At 42.1% G+C, this 19,202-nt stretch overlaps 1 protein-coding gene across 1 annotated transcript in view; it reads left to right on the top strand.

Annotated features, from left to right (window-relative positions):
• Window positions 1-19,202, top strand: part of rasgrf1 (Ras protein specific guanine nucleotide releasing factor 1) — a 242,396-nt gene that overhangs the window by 45,306 nt on the left and 177,888 nt on the right. The window contains exons 2-3 of the mRNA XM_046864006.1: window positions 5,134-5,240; window positions 7,670-7,817. Coding sequence (XP_046719962.1) covers window positions 5,134-5,240; window positions 7,670-7,817 — 255 coding nt within the window. The remainder of the gene's footprint in view (window positions 1-5,133; window positions 5,241-7,669; window positions 7,818-19,202) is intronic.

Below are 19,202 nucleotides of genomic sequence, written 5' to 3'. Positions count from 1 at the left end.
TCAGCTTAGGAAAATCCCGAGCTAAATACTCTGTCCGGCCTAACCCTAGACTGGGTCGTAACACTGTGCTGACCAGCTAGCACCGGTGTTCACTGAGATATTCAACCTCTCACTGGAACAGTCCGTTGTCCCCTCATGTTTCAAACAGTCCACCATTGTTCCTGCCTGGAAGAAACCCCAGCCCGCCTGCCTTAACGACTACCGCCCTGTAGCTTTGACCTCAGTAGTGATGAAGTGCTTCGAGAGACTGGTCCCCAGGGTTGTGTTCTGGGCCCCCTGCTGTACTCACTATATACACTTATGACTGTGTGGCCACTTCCAACTCCACCACCATCAAGTTTGCTGACGACACCGTTGTGGTGGGCCTGATCTCCAACAACGACGAGATGGCCTACCTACAGGAGGTTAAAAACCTGGAGAGATGGTGCCAGGAGAACAATCTTCTCCTGAACGTCAGCAAGACTAAGGAGTTGATCATGGACTTCAGCATGAAGCAGGAGCGGTCATACCAACCGCTAAACATCAGTGGGACCCCAGTGGAGAGAGTGGACAGTTTCCGGTACCTAGGTGTTCACATCACACAGGACCTGCCTTGGTCCTGTTACGCCAACACCCTGGTGAAGAAGGCTCAGCAGCGTCTGTACCATCTGAGAAGCTTAATATATATATATATATATATATATATATATATATATATATATATATATATATATATATATATATATACATACATACACACACACACACACACACACACACACACACACACACACACACACACACACACACACACACACACTGGAGATCAAAATTCAGAGAACAATCTATAAACAATTCTGAAATAATGTCATCTTCACTGCTCAACAGTTGAAGTTTTTGTCCTGTCTAGACCATGCTACCAGAACACCTTTTCCACAAAATAAGGCATTTAAAAAAAAAAAAATTATTTTGCAGAAAACACACTAATCAAATTTAGAGAACAACAATGACTGTAGCATGGACAGTTGTTTAGCATACAACAAAATTTTCTGAAGGTCACAACAGTCAGCAATTGGTAGGAAGTGTACAGGCCTCTGCTCTGAATGATTTCAGCACATCTGCGGCCACAGGACAGCACTAGTCTCTCACACTGCTCTGGTGTGATTTTGGTCCACTCTTCTTCCAGGCTCCACAGTTCGGTGACTGTAGTGGGTTTCTTGGCCATAACTTTGTCGCCAAGGATTTTCCAGAGGTTCTCTATTGGGTTGAGAGCAGGACTCTGGGCAGGCCATGTCATTATTTCAATGTTTTCAGTTTCAAGGAACTGCTTTACCTGTTTTGCTGTGCGACATGGAGCGTTGTCCTGCATGAACACTGCGGGCTGATTGGGTGATGAACGCCGGAAAGGAACCATATTTTGTTGAAGAAGGTTCTGATAAATATTTGCATTCACTCTGCCATGTAGCTGTATAAGAGGCCCAACTCCTGCTGCAGAAAACATGCCCCAAACCATGACACTTCCTCCTCCACTTTTCACTGACTTCTTTACACACTTTGGGTTCAGTCTTTCAGTCACCATCACTGGAAAACTTTCCTGCTTTTTCAAAAACGTCCTCTACAGACGGAGTGCGCATGCTCGGATTGACTTTACTTTTCTGCGCCGCGTTCTCATATTTAGAATGGCAATCGGGATGTTTGGATTTCAGGTGATAAATTAAACCCGACTTGGAGAAACTCTTTGCAGATACACCCCTTCTTGAAATTTCAGCATTGCATGTTTTGCAAATCGCTCTCCGCACACCGCAGACATGTTGCTCTTATCCAGATAACCGTGTGCTGCTGCGCTTTTTTTATTGCGTCATTACAACTGTGTCACCCCTGGACTAGTAGATTAATCAGAAATGTTTTTTATTTATTATCTTTTACTTAGATGTTTTGCTTGTTATAACTATATAAAAAACGTAATTCAGGGTGTTTATGTATAAAATTGCACTTTAAAAATGCAAAAGCCATACATTGAGTTTACCGTATTTTTCGGATTATAAGCCGCTACTTTTTTCCCACGTTTTGAACCCCGCGGCTTAAACAACGAAGCGGCTAATTTATGGATTTTTCCTGGGTTTTTCCCGGTTTCACAAACTTCAAGCCAAAAAACTGAACCACATAACATTAGACCAATGAAATTTCCGAACAGAAACGAAAAAACGCACCTCGCCTGTGTTCTGAGCTGCACGGCTTCGGGAGACAAACTTTCACCGGTGTTGATTTTTAAACGCACGACGATGCCAAAAGATAAACTCCCCAGAGAAATAGTTGTGAAAGGAAGGAGGAAGACAGTGAACAATGACTTTCTTGGTAGGCTACTGTTTAGATACAAGTCGTTGTAGTGCGTTGAGTCAGGGTAAAGGGAGCGCTCGCTAACTCCAGTTGCAAATGAAATCATATAAGCACAGACATGTTTCCACAACTCATGCTTTTTTATTTTTATTGGCAACAGCGTTATGGGTTAGTCAAAGAAACTTAGAAATGAGCATCAGAAAATAATAAGCACATAATCCTCAGTCTCACACGCACACACATGCAGTAATACCGGACGAATGCAGTGACGTGCTGTTCCCAAAATGCCGCTCTGCTCTTAAAGGAGCCACAACATATTTCACCCGTTACACCGTGTAACAGACACTCTCTTTCGGTAAAGCCTGCGTAAAGTTCATTAGTTTCAGTGTAGAAACGGAAACTGCGGCTTATACACAAGTTGCGGCTTATTTATGTTAAAAATAAAATTATTTGTAAAATTACAAGGGTGCGCTTTATAGTCCGGAAATTACGGTAATTGTTTACAATGTTGGAAGCTTATAGTGGCTGCTTGTTGAGGAGGGGTTAGGGGATTTCTCATGCTGGGTTGTTTCTGCATTTGAGTATGCAAGGTAAAGCAATTGTGTAAATCAACCTTTATATTATATTTTGCAGATGGGCAAGTTGATGACCATGCTTAAAAAATCTATATAAAATGTAATACAGTTAATCCCCCGCTTTACAGCGCTTCAAATCTCGTGCACCTGGTTTATCACGGAATTGTATTTGCCACATAAAAAAAATAGTTTTGCTGATTTCCCCGGGCTCTCACGGATAGCATGATAGACCAAAAAATTTAAAGGGAATTGTTATGTTTTATGTTGAATTAATGAAATTTATTAATAAAAATATAATTATTAATTGTAAAATGTTAATACAGTACAGTACTGTATACACAAAACAGCATTTTTGGGGTGGCGTGCATTTATCGCTGTTTTTCGTTTAACGCGGGTGGTTTTGGAACCTTACCACAGTGATAAATAGGGGATTACAATGTTGAACAATGTTGTTTTGACAATTCTTGTTTAAAAAAATACACAGAGATTTTGTTCATTTATGAAGATATAAGCATCGAGAATATATAACACATTTTGTATTAAATGATATATGCATACATTAAGTATGCAAACATTGAAAACAATAATTTGAACATAGTAAAGACACAGTAAACTACCTTTGAAAACAGATAAGTCAACTGTTGTAGTAGTCAAATGCTATAAAAAGAGAATGGAACAGAGAAATGCAGCAAGCTAACAGGCTTTATTTAAGAAAAACAAAAAATATGCAATAGTTTACAAATGCATAATCATTTGTCTGAAAACCACAACAGCGATCAACAATGTAATAATTTACTGCTGCTGTTATTTACTGCTTTTAGATTTAGTGTTTGTTTGCACCGCTTTAATTGATTCCGGAACAGATCTGGTGCGTTTATCCCAGGGGTGTCAAACTCAATTGCACAGGGGGCCAAAACTCAAAGCACACTTTAGGTCATGAGCCCAACAGGATAAACATTTATTGAACACACTAAAACAATGTTTTTTTAACATAAATATGAATAAAAAAAGATGCGAATATTATTCCAGAATAAATCAACTAAACTTTAAATAACTTTAAAATTTATTTTGCTCTTCATAAAAATATATCCTGTCAAAATTATACAATTTAGAAATATGAGCATGCTGCAAAAAAACCCTGAAAATCAATAAAAAATGTGCTTTTTAGTAAAAGTAAAATATAACAACAAATCAAAACAATCAGATTTCTTTGCTCTTATGCCATTTTATAAAAAAAAAACTTTAAACTTTCAATAACACAGTATTTTGCTCTCCATAAAAATATTTCCTGTGAAACACAAGACGTCTCGCACCTTCATCATGCAGCTCTTCAGAAACTCTCCCTCAGTAAATAACCGGCTGATGTGCCTCTGTTTTCACACCAGCTTCACTTTGTGATTTTGCTCTGGTGAAAAACGTTTGCTGAAATGTCAGATTCTTCTTTAACTCTTCTACTTTCTGTATCTTCTGCTCTGTATTCAGGTTTTTAAGCTTCTCCTGATGTTTTGTCTCGTAGTGGCATATTAGATTCAATTCCTTAATTACAGCCACATTCGCTTCACAAATAAGAGATGCACATGACAGGCAGTGTCAGAAAACATATACTCAGAATCCCATCAGTTTTGAAAGGCTCTGTTTTCAGAATCAACTTTTCGCCATTGTGAGGGGCTTCACAATAACTTTACAATAGGGTTAAATACATCAACAGAAGCTCGACTTGATTGACGCTGGAATGTTCCCAGGTAGCCTAGAGTTCGGCAAGGCAGCTGATGCGCTGCATTATGGGATCTGTAGTTTGTGTTATCAGCATTCATATATTAGATTAGATTCAGCTTTATTATACCAGTATTCATATCACCGGGACATTAATAACAATAATAGATCTATATAAAATCATCTCGCGGGCCGGATATAATTGTACGTCGGGCCAGATATACCATTTTCACACGATGAGGTTTATACAGTTTTTGCTCACCGTTCTGTTTCACCTTCAACCGTGACACCAGTGTGTTTTCTTTTTCCTTTTCATAACTTGAGCAGCCCAACTAATTGATAACGGCATTTGTTGACACTGAATTTCATTATCGATTATTATTATTATTGTTATGATTATTATATTTTATCAATTAGTTGTTACAGCCCTACGCAAAAGCACAGAATGGGCAGAAATGAAGACTCTTACCACACTAATGAGCTGCTAATACTTTGTTTTTTGTTAATGCTTTTCCTTTGTACATTTCAGTATTATTTCACAATCAGCTTCAACCATGAAAACCAGAAAGCTCTTGAACTTCGCACTGAAGACGTGAAGGACTGTGAAGAATGGGTAGCAGCAATAACGCATGCCAGGTAGTCTGATTCTATCATTCACAACCTTTTAACTCTGCTCCAGGTTATCTGGCTGTAGAGTCTCCCATAAACGACAATGCTTATGTAATGTTTGTCTAGTTATATTCGTGCTGCATTTCTAGCTAGCATTCATTGAATTTGAACAAAGTCTGGAAATGTTGTCATAAAGATCTGTAAATAGTAATGAAAGGATGCTTTATTTGCTGGGCTAAATCTTTTATGAAGGAAGAGCAATTATTTTTTTTATTGTTGTATAACTTTTGGTTTAGTGAACATCTATAATTAACTTCCATGCTATAATAAATATAGATTTTATTGCTTTATTTTGATTTTACACCACTATAGGTAGCAGCACAAGCACATCTTAGCAACTCATGTGTGACCAGGCTTAATTAATGTAATTGCTTTTGGTAAAATTTCCTTTACCTTATTTTTTTTTTTTTTTTTTTTTATCTAATATGGGGACAATCCACAAGTCTTTCACACACATTACAGTGATTGGTACTGTGATTAAATAACATTGTAGATTCAGTTTATGGGTTTTGGGATCATTGTTGTTGCAAACAGCCTTTACAAAGCTTACATACATTTGTGACAATTTAAATTTTTTCTCCATATCATTTGTAAATTTACATACAGTGAGGAAAATAAGTATTTGAACACCCTGCTATTTTGCACGTATTCCCACTTAGAAATCATGGAGGGGTCTGAAATTGTCATTGTAGGTGCAAAAATCCAGAAGTCCCAATGTATGATTTTTTTTTAACTATTTATTTGTATGATACAGCTGCAAATAAGTATTTGAACACCTGAGAAAGTCAATGTTAATATTTGGTACAGTATCCTTTGTTTGCAATTACAGAGGTCAAACGATTTCTGTAGTTTTTCACCAGGATGGCACACACTGCAGGAGGGATTTTGGCCAACTCCTCCACACAGATCTTCTCTAGATCAGTCAGGTTTCTGGCCTGTCTCTGAGAAACACGGAGTTTGAGCTCCCTCCAAAGATTCTCTATTGGGTTTAGGTCTGGAGACTGGCTAGGAAATGCCAGAACCTTGATATGCTTCTTACAGAGCCACTCTTTGATTATTCTGGCTGTGTGCTTCGGGTCACTGTCATGTTGGAAGACCCAGCCTCGACCCATCTTCAATGCTCTAATTGAGGGAAGGAGGTTGTTCCCCAAAATCTCGCAATACATGGCCCCGGTCATCCTCTCCTTAATACAGTGCAGTCGCCCTGTCCCATGTGCAGAAAAACACCCCCAAAACACCCCTACCACCCCCATGCTTCACAGTAGGGATGGTGTAATTGGGATGGTACTCATCATTCTTCTTCCTCCAAACACGTTTAGTGGAATTATGACCCAAAAGTTCTATTTTGGTCTCATCTGACCACATGACTTTCTCCCATGACTCCTCTGGATCATCCAAATGGTCATTGGCAAACTTAAGACGTGCCTGGACATGTGCTGGTTTAAGCAGGGGAACCTTCCGTGCCATGCATGATTTCAAACCATGACGTCTTAGTGTATTACCAACAGTAACCTTGGAATTGGTGGTCCCAGTTCTTTTCAGGTCATTGACCAGCTCCTCCCGTGTAGTTCTGGGCTGATTTCTCACCTTCCTTAGGATCATTGAGACCCCACGAGGTGAGATCTTGCATGGAGCCCTAGTCCGAGGGAGATTGACAGTCATGTTTAGCTTTTTCCATTTTCTAATGATTGCTCCAACAGTGGACCTTTTTTTCACCAAGCTGCTTGGCAATTTCCCCGTAGCCCTTTCCAGCCTTGTGGAGGTGTACAATTTTGTCTCTAGTGTCTTTGGACAGCTCTTTGGCTCTTTGGCTCTAACGTCCTCAAACAGGTGCATCTAATTTAGGATAATAAATGTAGTGGAGGTGGACATTTTAAAGGCAGACTAACAGGTCTTTGAGGGTCAGAATTCTAGCTGATAGACAGGTGTTCAAATACTTATTTGCAGCTGTATCATACAAATAAATAGCTTACAAATCATATATTGTGATTTCTGGATTTTTTTTTTTTTTTTTTTAGATTATGTCTCTTACAGTGGACATGCACCTACGATGACAATTTCATACCCCTCCATGATTTCTCAGTGGGAGAACTTGCAAAATAGCAGGGTGTTCAAATACTTATTTTCCTCACTGTATTTCAATGTGTAGTGGAGACTATGGGCTTAATTTTCACATTTAAAATAGAAGAACTATATTGTTTATTTCTAAAGTAGGACAAGGAAATTTTACATAATTTTGGGTGCTGGGGAAAACACTGCCCTAAATTTTCTGAAATTGGGAAAATGGTGAGTTCACAGTATGTCCAGGCCACATGTGTAATATTGTTACTAATGTGTTATAATTGTCCCAAATTATGATATACTTTATACTATGATATGTTTATTTGCACATTCAGCTACAGAAACCTGGCCACAGAGCATGAGACTTTAATGCAGAAGTATCTCCATCTGCTTCAAATTGTGGAGACAGAGAAAACAGTTGCTAAACAACTTCGACAGCAGATTGAGGATGGGGAGATTGAAATTGAACGCTTAAAATCTGAGGTAAGGTTTATTTGAAGTGCAAAAAAAATTCTAAAATACCCCTTTAATAAATCTGTGGATCTATGGTATTTACTCTGTTAATTATCTGTTATTTCACTGGTTGATGAGGAACGCAGGCACTTTTTTTTTCTTTTTTTAAGTGCAAATGTAGTGATCTGTGAGGAATAAATATTCAGAAATTGAAGATGCTTTGAATATGAAGTCGGCTTTTGTGTGTGTTCTCTATACTGAGCCATGATGATAAAATCTTTGTTGGTTGGTATATGAACTTTCTGACTTTTGGCATCATGGTGGAAGTTTTTACAGTGAGGTTATTGTTTTAAACAGCACACATTTGGATAATATTTGACAAATATTACTATGGTTGATTGCAAACTAAATGGTGCTGATTAATTTTCAATAGCAGCATTGTATATGCACAAATAAATCATTAATACGATTTTTATTATAGTATGTTAATTCTAGCATTTTAGACCCTATTACATACTGTAAACCCCAATAAGTTAAGATAAATAAAACATTTTAGTATATTTATGTATGTATTTGAAATGTATTTATTTAAACACGTTTTATTTTATTAAATTTTTTTTATATATGTATGGTTTTTTTTTTTTTTTTTTTAAAAACACACCACTCATTTGCAGTCGCGTCAATGAATATATCATGTCACGGTCAATGATCCTGGTCATACACCCACTGCCTGGGGAAGTTTTCTTACTCATACACTCAGAAAGGAGGGGCAGGGGTTGGGTAATGTAAGAACCCTAATTAAAATTATGGATGACAAAAAAGGTCAAAACTCTCAGGAGCCCAATTCAGGAAAAAAAAGACTAAGGAAGTAGGGGGGAACGTGCAAAAGATAAAGGTGTATTTGCAGCTTGTCTCGTTATGAGATGGTATAGGCTAATGCGTTTAATGAAATAGGCTAATAACTGTATATCACTTGGGTTATGCTGTGTTGCCTGCTATGCTTTTATGCATAGAGCAACAATATTTATTTTAGCTTGCATAACATAATATATAGTATGTAGTTTATCGTCAGGTGTAGCTTGCAACAAAACAATTCCAACCTAAATAGTCTAGTTGGATTATAGTTAAACTAGAACTTGTTTTGTTTACCTTTCATAAAGGTTTTCTGTGATTGTACTGAATAGGTCCTGAATAAGTATTTGATTCCGTACCAAATTAGCAAGACTTGTGACTCTCACAGACCCTATTTGTTTCTGTCCCTTCAGGAAAGTACTACTAATATCATCTTTGTATAAAAGTATGTCACAGAATCAACCTCTTCTATTCACACTTTTCCACTACCATGGGAAAGACCAAAGAGCTGTCAAAGGATATCAGGGACAAGATTGTGAAATTGCAAAAGGTGGATTGGACTACCAGACCAACAGATTGTTGCCTTGGCCGTATGTTTTAGGGTCATTTTCATACTGGAAGACCTATCCATGAACCATCTTCAATGTTCTGGCTAAGGCCAGAATCCAAGATTCTGTAGTCCATGTGGTGAAGTCTTCCTATACCTTTTGCAGAGAAACAGAATGTTTCCTCCTCCATGTTTTGAGAGTAGGTATGGTGTTCTTGTGGTCATATTCAGCATTTATCTGCCTCCAATTATGGCGAATCAAACTGATGCCAAAAAGTGCAATTTTGGTCTCATCTGACCACATCACATTCTCCCAAGCCTTCTTTGAATTATTCAGGTGTTTGTTGGCAAACTTCAGGTGGGCCTCTTCATGTGCATTTCTTGAGATCTTGGTGTGTTACTATTGGTTTGTCTTGTGACTGTGGTCCCAGCTCCCTTGAGATCATTAACAAGCTCCTCCCGTGTAATTCTTGGCTAATCCCTCACCTTTCTATGAATCATCCTTACTCCATGAGGTGAGATTTTGCATGGAGTTCCAGAGCGAGGGTAATTGACTTATCTTCTATTTCTTCTATGTTTGAATAATCGTGCCTACAGTGATCTCTTTCGCAACAAGCTTCTTGCTGATAGTCATGTAGCCCATTCCAGCCTTGTGCAAGTCTACAATCTTGTCCCTGACATCCTTAGACAGCTCTTTGGTTTTGCCGATTGTGGTGGAGAGTTTTTAATGGAAGAGGTTGATTCTGTGACAGGTGTCTTCTATACACATACTGAGTTGATATTAGGTGTTCTTTTCTTACAGAATTTGGGTGTGTGGGAGTCAGAACTCTTGCTGGTTGGACAGGGATCAAATACTAATTTCACTCGATCAAATACAAAATAATGTATATATTATATTATTTTACAAACCCGATTCCAAAAAAGTTGGGACACTGAACATATTGTGAATAAAAACAGAATGCAATAATGTGGAAGTTTAAAATTTTAATATTTTATTCAGAATACAACATAGATGACATATCAAATGTTTAAACTGAGAAAATTTATCATTTTAAGGGAAAAATAAGTTGAAATTTCATATAAAAAAAAAAGTTGGGACAATGCCATGTTTACCACTGTGTGGCATTCCCTCTTCTTTATATAACAGTCTGCAAATGTCTGGGGACTAGAAATGTTGTCCCATTCTTGTCTAATACAGGCTTCTAGTTGCTCAACTGTCTTAGGTCTTCTTTGTCACATCTTCCTCTTTATAAGGCGCCAAATGTTTTCTATGGGTGAAAGATCTGGACTGCAGGCTGGCCATTTCAAGTCAAGTCAAGAGGCTTTTACTGTCATTTCTACTATACACAGTGGTACACAGTACACAGTAAAAATGAGACAACGTTCCTCCGAAACCCTGGTGCTACACTAAACAACAACAAACAAAACAACATAGAGCTACAACACAAGCTGCATAAAGTGCATCGAGTGCAACCCAGTGCAGACAGACAGTGCAGACAGATGACACAAGACAAGACACAAGACCCAATATAGCGCCGACCAGTAAACCTACTGTATACTTGATTATACAGTACTGTACGAGAAGACTGTAAAAACTATACAAACTAAAAACTATACCCCAGAAGTGAGTATAAACAGAACAATGTAGTGCAAAAATGCAGCAGCAGTCAAAGGTGCAAAAAACAGCAGTTAAGAGTGTGGTACAGTCGAGAATAATAAATAATAAATAAATGAATGGTGGTGGAATGGATTGAGATGAGTGACGAGTGTGTGTTAAGTGTTAAGTCCAGGAAAAATGTTACAGTTCGGTAACGCACATTTGTGTGTGTGTGTGTGTGTGTGTGTGTGTGTGTGTGTGTGTGAGAGAGTTCCGTTTCATTTCTGTGTATTGAGAAGCCTGATGGCTTGTGAAAAGAAACTGTTGGCACAGTCTTGTTGTGGCGGCCCGAATGCTTCGGAACCGTTTTCCTGATGGCAGGAGGGTAAAAAGTGTGTGTGACGGGTGTGTGTGGTCGTCCACAATGCTGTGTGCCTTGCGGATGCAGCGTGTGGTGTAAATGTCTATGATAGAGGGGAGAGAGACTCCGATGATCTTCTCAACTATCCTCTGTAGGGTCTTGCGGTCCGAGACGGAGCAGTTAGGACGGTTTGGACGATACGCAAACTGCATGAGGTCCAGGGAGGGTGGAAGCTGTGTCTTAATGTGCCTCATGACGAGCCTCTCGAAGCACTTCATCACGATGGGTGTGAGTGCGACGGGATGATAGTCATTGAGGCAGGAGACAGTAGATTTCTTCGGCACGGGAACAATGGCCGTTGTCTTGAGGCACGTGGGAACAATGTTGCTGCTCAGGGAGATGTTGAAGATGTCAGTGAAGACATCTGCTAGCTGTTCTGCACATTCCCTGAGCACTCTGCCAGGAATGTTGTCTGGTCCAGCAGACTTCCGTGGGTTAACTCTGCATAGAGTTTTCCTCACTTCAGCTGTGGTTAGACAGAGCACCTGGTCAGTGGGAGGAGGGGTGGTCTTCCTCGCCTTCACATTGTTCTGTACCTCAAACCGGGCGTAGAAGTCGTTCAGCACATTCGGGAGGGAGGGGTCACGGTCACAAGCAGGTGATGTGGTCTTGTAATTCGTGATCGCCTGGATGCCCTGCCACATGCGCCGGGTGTCTCCGCTGTCCTGGAAGTGGTTGTGGATTTTCTTTGCGTGTGCGCTGTAGCGAATTTAGCTCGCAAAGAAAGGTAAATATTTATAGTAAGTTGAATTGACGGTAATGGAATTAACATTACACTTATTTGTCTGTTTGTCCGCCAAACAGACAGTATAATTTATATTAATTCTATAAAAAAGGTATCTCCCTGGCCAAGAAAGACGTAACCCCCTTTTACTTTATACCGTAAATTAAAAGAGCAAGTAGTTCAGACCGGATATTGCAGGAACTTTGCGAACGTACTCAGAGGCAATCATTTGTGAAAAATATGGCGTTTAATAAATGAGACAAACACACATAAAACTAGCTACACGAACAAACAAAAGAAATAAAGAAGGCACAATTAAAATAAACAAAGGTTAAAACTAGGAAAGGAGGAAGAGGAAGTAACAAGAAGAAAGAGGAAAATGAAAGGGGATGGATGGAAATGTTTAAGCTTCAAAATTAAGCACACCCTAACTGGGAAATCGTCACAGGAATTTAAATGCACCTTAAGATTTACTAAGACTTAAAATACGCATCTAAATTCGTTGGTAAAGGAAACGGTTACTTGCATTGGCTTGTTGCGCAAGAGTCCGGATGCGAAAAGGAAATCTTTGAAGAGCCAGATAGGGTGGGGTCAGATGTTCTTCCAGGTTCTCCTGAAGATCAGAGCGGTGGTTGTTCTTGGAAGTGAAGCTTGCTGGAAGATCTTGAAGAAAGAGGGAGTCGTTTCCAAGTTGTTTCGTACGCCTGACCAACGATTGGTGGTGTTCGTGACATTTTAAAGGTCTCGAGCTCCACCCATCTTTGGGGGAACGGCCAATACTTAGGGTCGAGATTTTGGAGGAAAACTTCCCTTTGTTCCATGTGTCTGTGGGCATGGTTTGGATTATAGAACTTTAAAGTTTTATCTGAAGTGTATTAAGACGGTATGGTGACTTTTCTGATCCAATAAAATGTACCATAGTTTGAAAAGTAAGTTACAGGTAATTTTGTGGTCATTTGGATACTAAACATGAGAGGATTGATGGCATAACGGTAGCGGTACATTACATACATAGATCAGTAGTCAAAGTCTAACTAATGTTTCTACAACATTATGTTCTGATAAAAGAATGAAAACACAAAACAAAATGCACTTCCATTAGGAAAGTGAAGAGCAGATAATTTTGTATAAATTCTGACATCAGGCCTTAAAAGGACATACAGCATTAGAACAGGTATACATTAACGTGCTGGGACCAGTAATTAATGTATAACGGATGTTAGTACAATGTCGTATTCTGATCAAATGAAATGCACCCTTGTCAGGAAAGTAAAGAACAGATAATCTTAAGTCAATTGAGCCTTAATAGAAGAGACACATTAATAACCCAGAGTTACATTAATAGGATCTTTAGCGTACAACTATAACGATAAAGGAGATACATACAAGTATAGGTTAATGTCGTGGGGTGTGGAGCATCTTATTCATTTTGTTTAATTAGAAAAAGGAATGCTTTATTGTTATCAGTGTGTGTGTGTGTGTGTGTGCGCATTGTGTATGTGTGGGTGTTTTATGGTCGCGGTCTCTATGCGGTCCACAGAGAACCTGCATGGGGTTATCTCGTCTGGTGGTAGGATCCAGACCTTCTGGAGCCGGGTGTGTGTTTTAGGATTAGGGGGTCTTGGTGAACTCAACAGGAGTTCAGGGTCTGGTTCGGTTTGTGTCTTTAAAAAGGGGGAGTGTGGCACTTTACAACTATATTACCCCCAATAAAAGTTTCAACTTTTGATTGAGGTAAAGATGTCATAGGTTAAAAGGAATGCCTGGGACATGAAGTCTAAATGACCTGTGCCAGACGCTACATAATCCCCACTTTGGATGTCGAAGTTTCTGATGAAGGGACACTTCGTCATCCATCAGTTAGGAACGTCGGCTGGTAGGTGGGTCATGGCAGCTTAATGGTGTTCGCTTCCAGTTTCTCTCAGCCCTTGGTTTCTCAGGCTGAGGGTTGAGCTTAGTGAAGTTTAACATTGTCTCTGACTGAATCCTACATCCCTGATGGTTTTGCTTAAAAGTGCGGAGAAGAGTAGCAGTGCACCTGTTCAGTGACCCTTGCCATCCATTGATTCTTTCCAACAGGAATGGGGTAAGGCCAAGGTTCAGTGCGTACCCGATAACTGTGGAGATGGAAAGCGCTGTGTAGATAGTGGTCCAGGATCGGGAGACAGGGAAGTTAGTTGGGACTGGCGGCCGAGACATAGCTTGGAGGGCCATTTCGACTGGGGTGGTCCCGATCATTTGCCTCCCCCCTTCCTCAATTCTCAATTCTAATTCAGGGCCCAGGGTGAGATTGTGATTTTTTTAAAAGTCTGTGATTTCCACCTCTGATTGGTACTCTTCACTGGGGAGGTGGAACAGGACGAGGTCCCCGAGGTGGAGGATGGCACCCTTGGGCACTTGAATCCACATATTCTGGTTGGGTAAGCTCACACGGGTGGCAGTGTCATGCTTGTCGTAGGTTAATGTGGCGGTATGGATGGGCGTGTTGACAAGCCATTTATCTCCAACAATTTCTGCTTGCGTGTCCGTGACCTGGCTGCGTGGCTTGGCTTCAGCCGGGCAGCGGGTGTCCTGTTGCATGGGTTGCAGCCCGCCGATTCCTTCAGTGTTGTCCCTGAGGAATGGCTTACTTGGGCAGGGATAATGAATGTCCTTGGTCCGGGTACACATGCGCAGGTTCGGGGCCAGATATAACTGTGGATTGCTGTCATGGTAGGCTACCACCTCCGGGGTGTGCACCTTGATGTGGGTGTTTCCTTTCCAAAAACCGATATTGACAACATCTTTGAGCCGATGAATGTTGTCCGATTCTATGATTGGCAAGTTAAGGAGGAAGGCTATCTCATCCTGTTCCGGGTCGATATGAAGTAGGATGGATCCTCCCAGTGCGTAGGCGAGATGGGCTTGAAGGGAATCAGTTGAATAGGTGGTATAAGCTGTAATGAGGTTGGAGTCTCCGGGTCGGTATAGCAGGTGCAGTGGCAATGTCATCTGTCGCCCAATCAATTGTTTGAAAGGCGACATGCCCGTTGACTCCTGTGGTGTTGCCCTGATGGCCATGAGCACCAGAGAAAGTTTCATGTCCCAGTCCTTTTGATTGGCAGACACATATTTCCTTAACATGCTGACCACCGTCCGATTAGTTCGTTCCACTTGACCCGAGGAGATGGGGTGGTGACTAATGTGAAGTTTTGCTTGCACACCCAGTAGCTTCCAAATCTGCTGCATGACCTTGGCCGTGAAATGGTTGCCTCTGTCGGAATTGACTCTCAGCGGTAGCTCAAACCGGGAGAAAATACAATTCATCAGAAGATAGGCGGTGGTTTGGGCAGTATCGTTGGGTGCTGGGAGGCACTCCACCCACTTGGTGAACTGACACACGACTGTGATGAAGTATTTGTTACCCCTTGTTGACCTGGGAAGGGGTCCTACCCAGTCAATTTGGAGGTCTGACCACGGAAATGTGACTCCTCTGCGTTGCAGTGGGGCTCGGTAGTTTGGGTTTGCTGGTTGGAATTGACAGCACATAAGGCATCCTTTAACATACTCTGTCACATCTTGCTGCATGCCAGGCCAGTATACCACTTGTTTCAGTGTCTCATAAGTGGCTCTTGTGCCATGATGTCCGGCACCTGGTGCGTCGTGGGCATACATTAACATGACCCCCCTTTGGCACTGTGGCACCACAAGTTTTGGCGCAGTGTGGTCATCAGGGGCATACCATAAAATGCCGTCTATCACGCACCGCATGGGTTTGACATCATGTAGCCGTTTTAGGACTGGGGAAGCGGCCAGATTAACAGCTGTGACAGGGTGGTTGGAGGGGCTAGAGAGGTGGTAAAGGATGGTCTGTATAGTGGCATCAGACGCCTGCATGTCAGAGATGTCATTTGTGGAGATTTGTGGAGCAAGCAAAAGTGGTTGTGAGGTGGGAAGTGTGGTTGATTGAGTTCGGTAGTTGCATACACCTAGGGAACTTCGGAGTTCTGAGACGTTGGCAGGAGGCTTGATGTTTTGAATTGCACGGATGCGGTTGGTTTGTGGTTCGATGCCCTGTGGTCCAATGAGCAGACCTACATAGCTGACTTTGCTTTTGCACCATTGTTCCTTGTGGAGGGCGATTTTGGCCCAAGGGATGCTTGCTGTGTGCATTTTGAGGGTGTTGAACAGTCTGACGCTGATTGCTAAGTTGTCGGCCCATTGTGCTATTATAATGTCCGTCGTTGCAGCATCAGCAAGCTGTAGGCTTCCCATGGCCTGGGGACAGTATGAGTCAGAGTCTTTAGTTAGCTGGAAAGCACAGGGCAATGACCTTGAACTTTGCTCTCGGTTCAAGTTGCCTTCTCGGCTGGTGGTATGATTGCCCATGACCTTTGTGGCTTGGCAGTCTGTCTTGGATGCTTTTGGTGACCGAGGGGGTAGAGGTTCTCGCACTTGAGCCCAGAGTTTCAACTGTTTAAAATCCAACAGTGGTTCGAAACGGTCTAGAAGGTCTTTTCCGATGAGCAGAGGGTAGGTGTCCATTGGAGAGATGTACACAGGGTGCACTACACTCATAGGGCCGATGGTCAGGTGAATGGGAGTTATCTGTTCGAGCTTGACTTCATTTTGGCTGTAAGATTGCACATTCAATGCACACTTTTGCGTTTTAAGGGTTCGATTCTGTCGCTTAGCTTCCACCTGCAGTCTGTAAAAGAGTTGGGTTGACATTAAAGTCAGATCTGCACCAGTGTCCACAAGAGCTTCTAGTCTCAGTTCATTCTCTAATGTGATGGCTAGGTACAGCTTTTTGGCCATTCCTTTTTCAAGCAGGTTCCCTAGGAGCCTTGGCCCTGGGGCAGGTGTAGTGACGGACAGGCAATCAGAACTGGATTCAAGTGGCTCATCGGGGAGGCAGACCATTAAAACAGCACTCTTGGGGATCTTGGGGTTCTGGCTGGAGGTTTGGTGTTGGAAGTTGGCGGCCTCTGGTGGTTCGGTTTGCGAGGACATATCGTGAGTGTTCAGGTCAGGTTTCCGGCTTAGTCATAATTGATCTGATTTGTCCTCCTTGTCTTTTTTGTGGTGTTTTTCTTGGATGATTTCCTTTAAAATTCTCAAAATCTCTGCTGTTTCCATTGTGTTTTCTGGGTCTTGTGTTATTGGTAGTCCATGTTGCTGGGGTTTTTGCTGTTTCCAGTCGAAGCCTGATGCTTGTGTTGGCGAGTGCCAGTTTCCTTTGGGCCATTTAGATCCTTCCCAGGTGGTTCCGTCTTTTGGGTTGAATGGTGGTCGTTGTCTGTCCCAGGATCTCCCAGGGCGTCCAGCTTGGTATTTGGGCCGGGCACCGCCGTAACCATGTGGTTCTCTGTTGGTTGGAAAGCATCGTGACACTTGTTGGACAGGTTTGTCACGATAGCGTTGCTGGGTGCCCTCTAGTGCCAGTTCTGAGCACTGCTCGGAGACAGAATAGATTGCTGCCCCTTTTACAGTTTTTTCGGGTACAGTCCTTTGCTTGGTATAGGCTTTTCGGGCTAAGTCTCGCAGCTGCTGGATGGACATTTCCCGTGGGCAGACCAGGACCCCCAGGTGATGACTCACAGCAGGGTGCAGGTTTCTGAGGAACAAGGTTTTGAAGTTGAACTCTTCCTCCATTCCTGGCTCATTTCGGGCTCCGAAGTAGGCCTGTCGGAGCCTGTTGTAATAGGCTTGTGTGGTTTCATGCCTGCTCTGTTTTAGGTCCAGAGCAGTAAACAGTCCTTGCTCTGACTCTGGGTCAGAGAACTCCTTAATCAGGGCCTTTTGAAGCTGCTGATAATCCGCTTTGATCTTGTCTGGCTGCCGGTCCAGGAAGCTCCGCACCTCGCGGCTGGAAGTGATCCTGAGGAGGTAGAGTTGATCTCGTGTAGTAACATTGGCTACAGTCTGTAAATGAAAGTCAATGTCTTGTAGGTAGGCGTGTATGTCATAGCCTCCTGCAGGGTCTGGCGTGAAAGTAGAGATGTTTCTAGCCAGTTTGTCCAATTCCTTAGGGGCCACACTGTGACCGGGAAACAGGGTTTCTTGAAAAGTCTCCCACCCTGGGGAGGTCTTGAGTCGGGGTCTCTTGCCCCCCTTTTGAAATGTTGATTCTTGTTTTGGAGATATTAGTTCACTGGTTAAGGGAAATTCCATGTTGGGTATTTCTTTTTCAGAGTCACTTTGTAATCTATATGCATGTTTTAGCTCCCTGTGAGCTGTGTCAAGTTTGTCTTTTAAGTGAGTTCTTTCTTGATACAGGGCATTGATTTCCTCCCGGGCACTTTGCAGATGCCCTTCGTATGCCTTAGCTCTGGCAACTCTTTCTTTAAGTTCAGTCTCTGCTCTTATCAAAAGAGCCTTGGCTTGTTGGAGTTCCTCACTAGTGTCCTTTTCCTGCTGCTCTCTGCGCGCTGTGTCTACGCGGAGATCAATCAGGGCCTGTTGTAGTCCTTTTACTTCCTCCTGTAGCTCTGCGTCCTTTTCATCTGCCGTTCCTCGTTGGCTCTGAGTCTCTGCCATGATTTGGTCTAGCTGGTCGTGAGCTTGTGCCAGATTCCTCTGAGCCTCCTCAGCTTGGATCCGAAATGACAACGATTCCTGTTGCAGGCGAGAAACTTTTACTTCATCCATCTTTGCCTGGGCGATGAGGTTGTAGGTCAGTAATCCGAGGATCTTGGCCAGCTCCTTGTGGCTATAGTCCTGCGTAGGATTGTGGGACATCACCGCACTCAGGTTGTCATCAAGCTGTTCCCGGCTCAGGTGTTGCAGATCAACAGCAGTTTCGGGTACAAGGGTACCCATCAGGGCGTTCAACCAGGTCTCTAGCTGGTCCCAGTGTGCCTCAGGGCTGGATGGTCTGGACATGCTGGCTCACTGGCGAAGAGAGAGAGACAGACGAGGGCCAATGCAAGTTCTTACAGTATTGGTGGCCTAAATAGGCGAGAACGTACTCTACACTCAATTTGAACTGACTAGTTTAGACAGTTATCGGAGGCCGGATCGGGCTAGCGGCGTGATAACCTAATGGATCACCTTAAAGGTTTGGCTACTTTAAGTTCACTGTGATGATTTCCCAGTTAGGCCTTTACCTCACGTCACAACCAAATAGAATGAAAATAGACAGATCAAACTCACAATAAGTGATAGAGCAGGACGAGGCCTGAAAGGAGAAGGGCTATAAGGTCGGACCTAAATAGCACTTAATTTAAAATTTTAGCTTCACCCTCTGTTTAAAATTTAATTTAAAATAAGTGAGAGGAAGTGGGTAGTAAATC

This window comes from Silurus meridionalis, chromosome 13, assembly GCF_014805685.1.
Source record: "Silurus meridionalis isolate SWU-2019-XX chromosome 13, ASM1480568v1, whole genome shotgun sequence".
In the NCBI taxonomy this organism is placed as follows: domain Eukaryota; kingdom Metazoa; phylum Chordata; class Actinopteri; order Siluriformes; family Siluridae; genus Silurus; species Silurus meridionalis.
The sequence above is the reverse complement of the archived record's forward strand: the minus strand, read 5'-3'. Positions and strand labels throughout refer to the sequence as shown.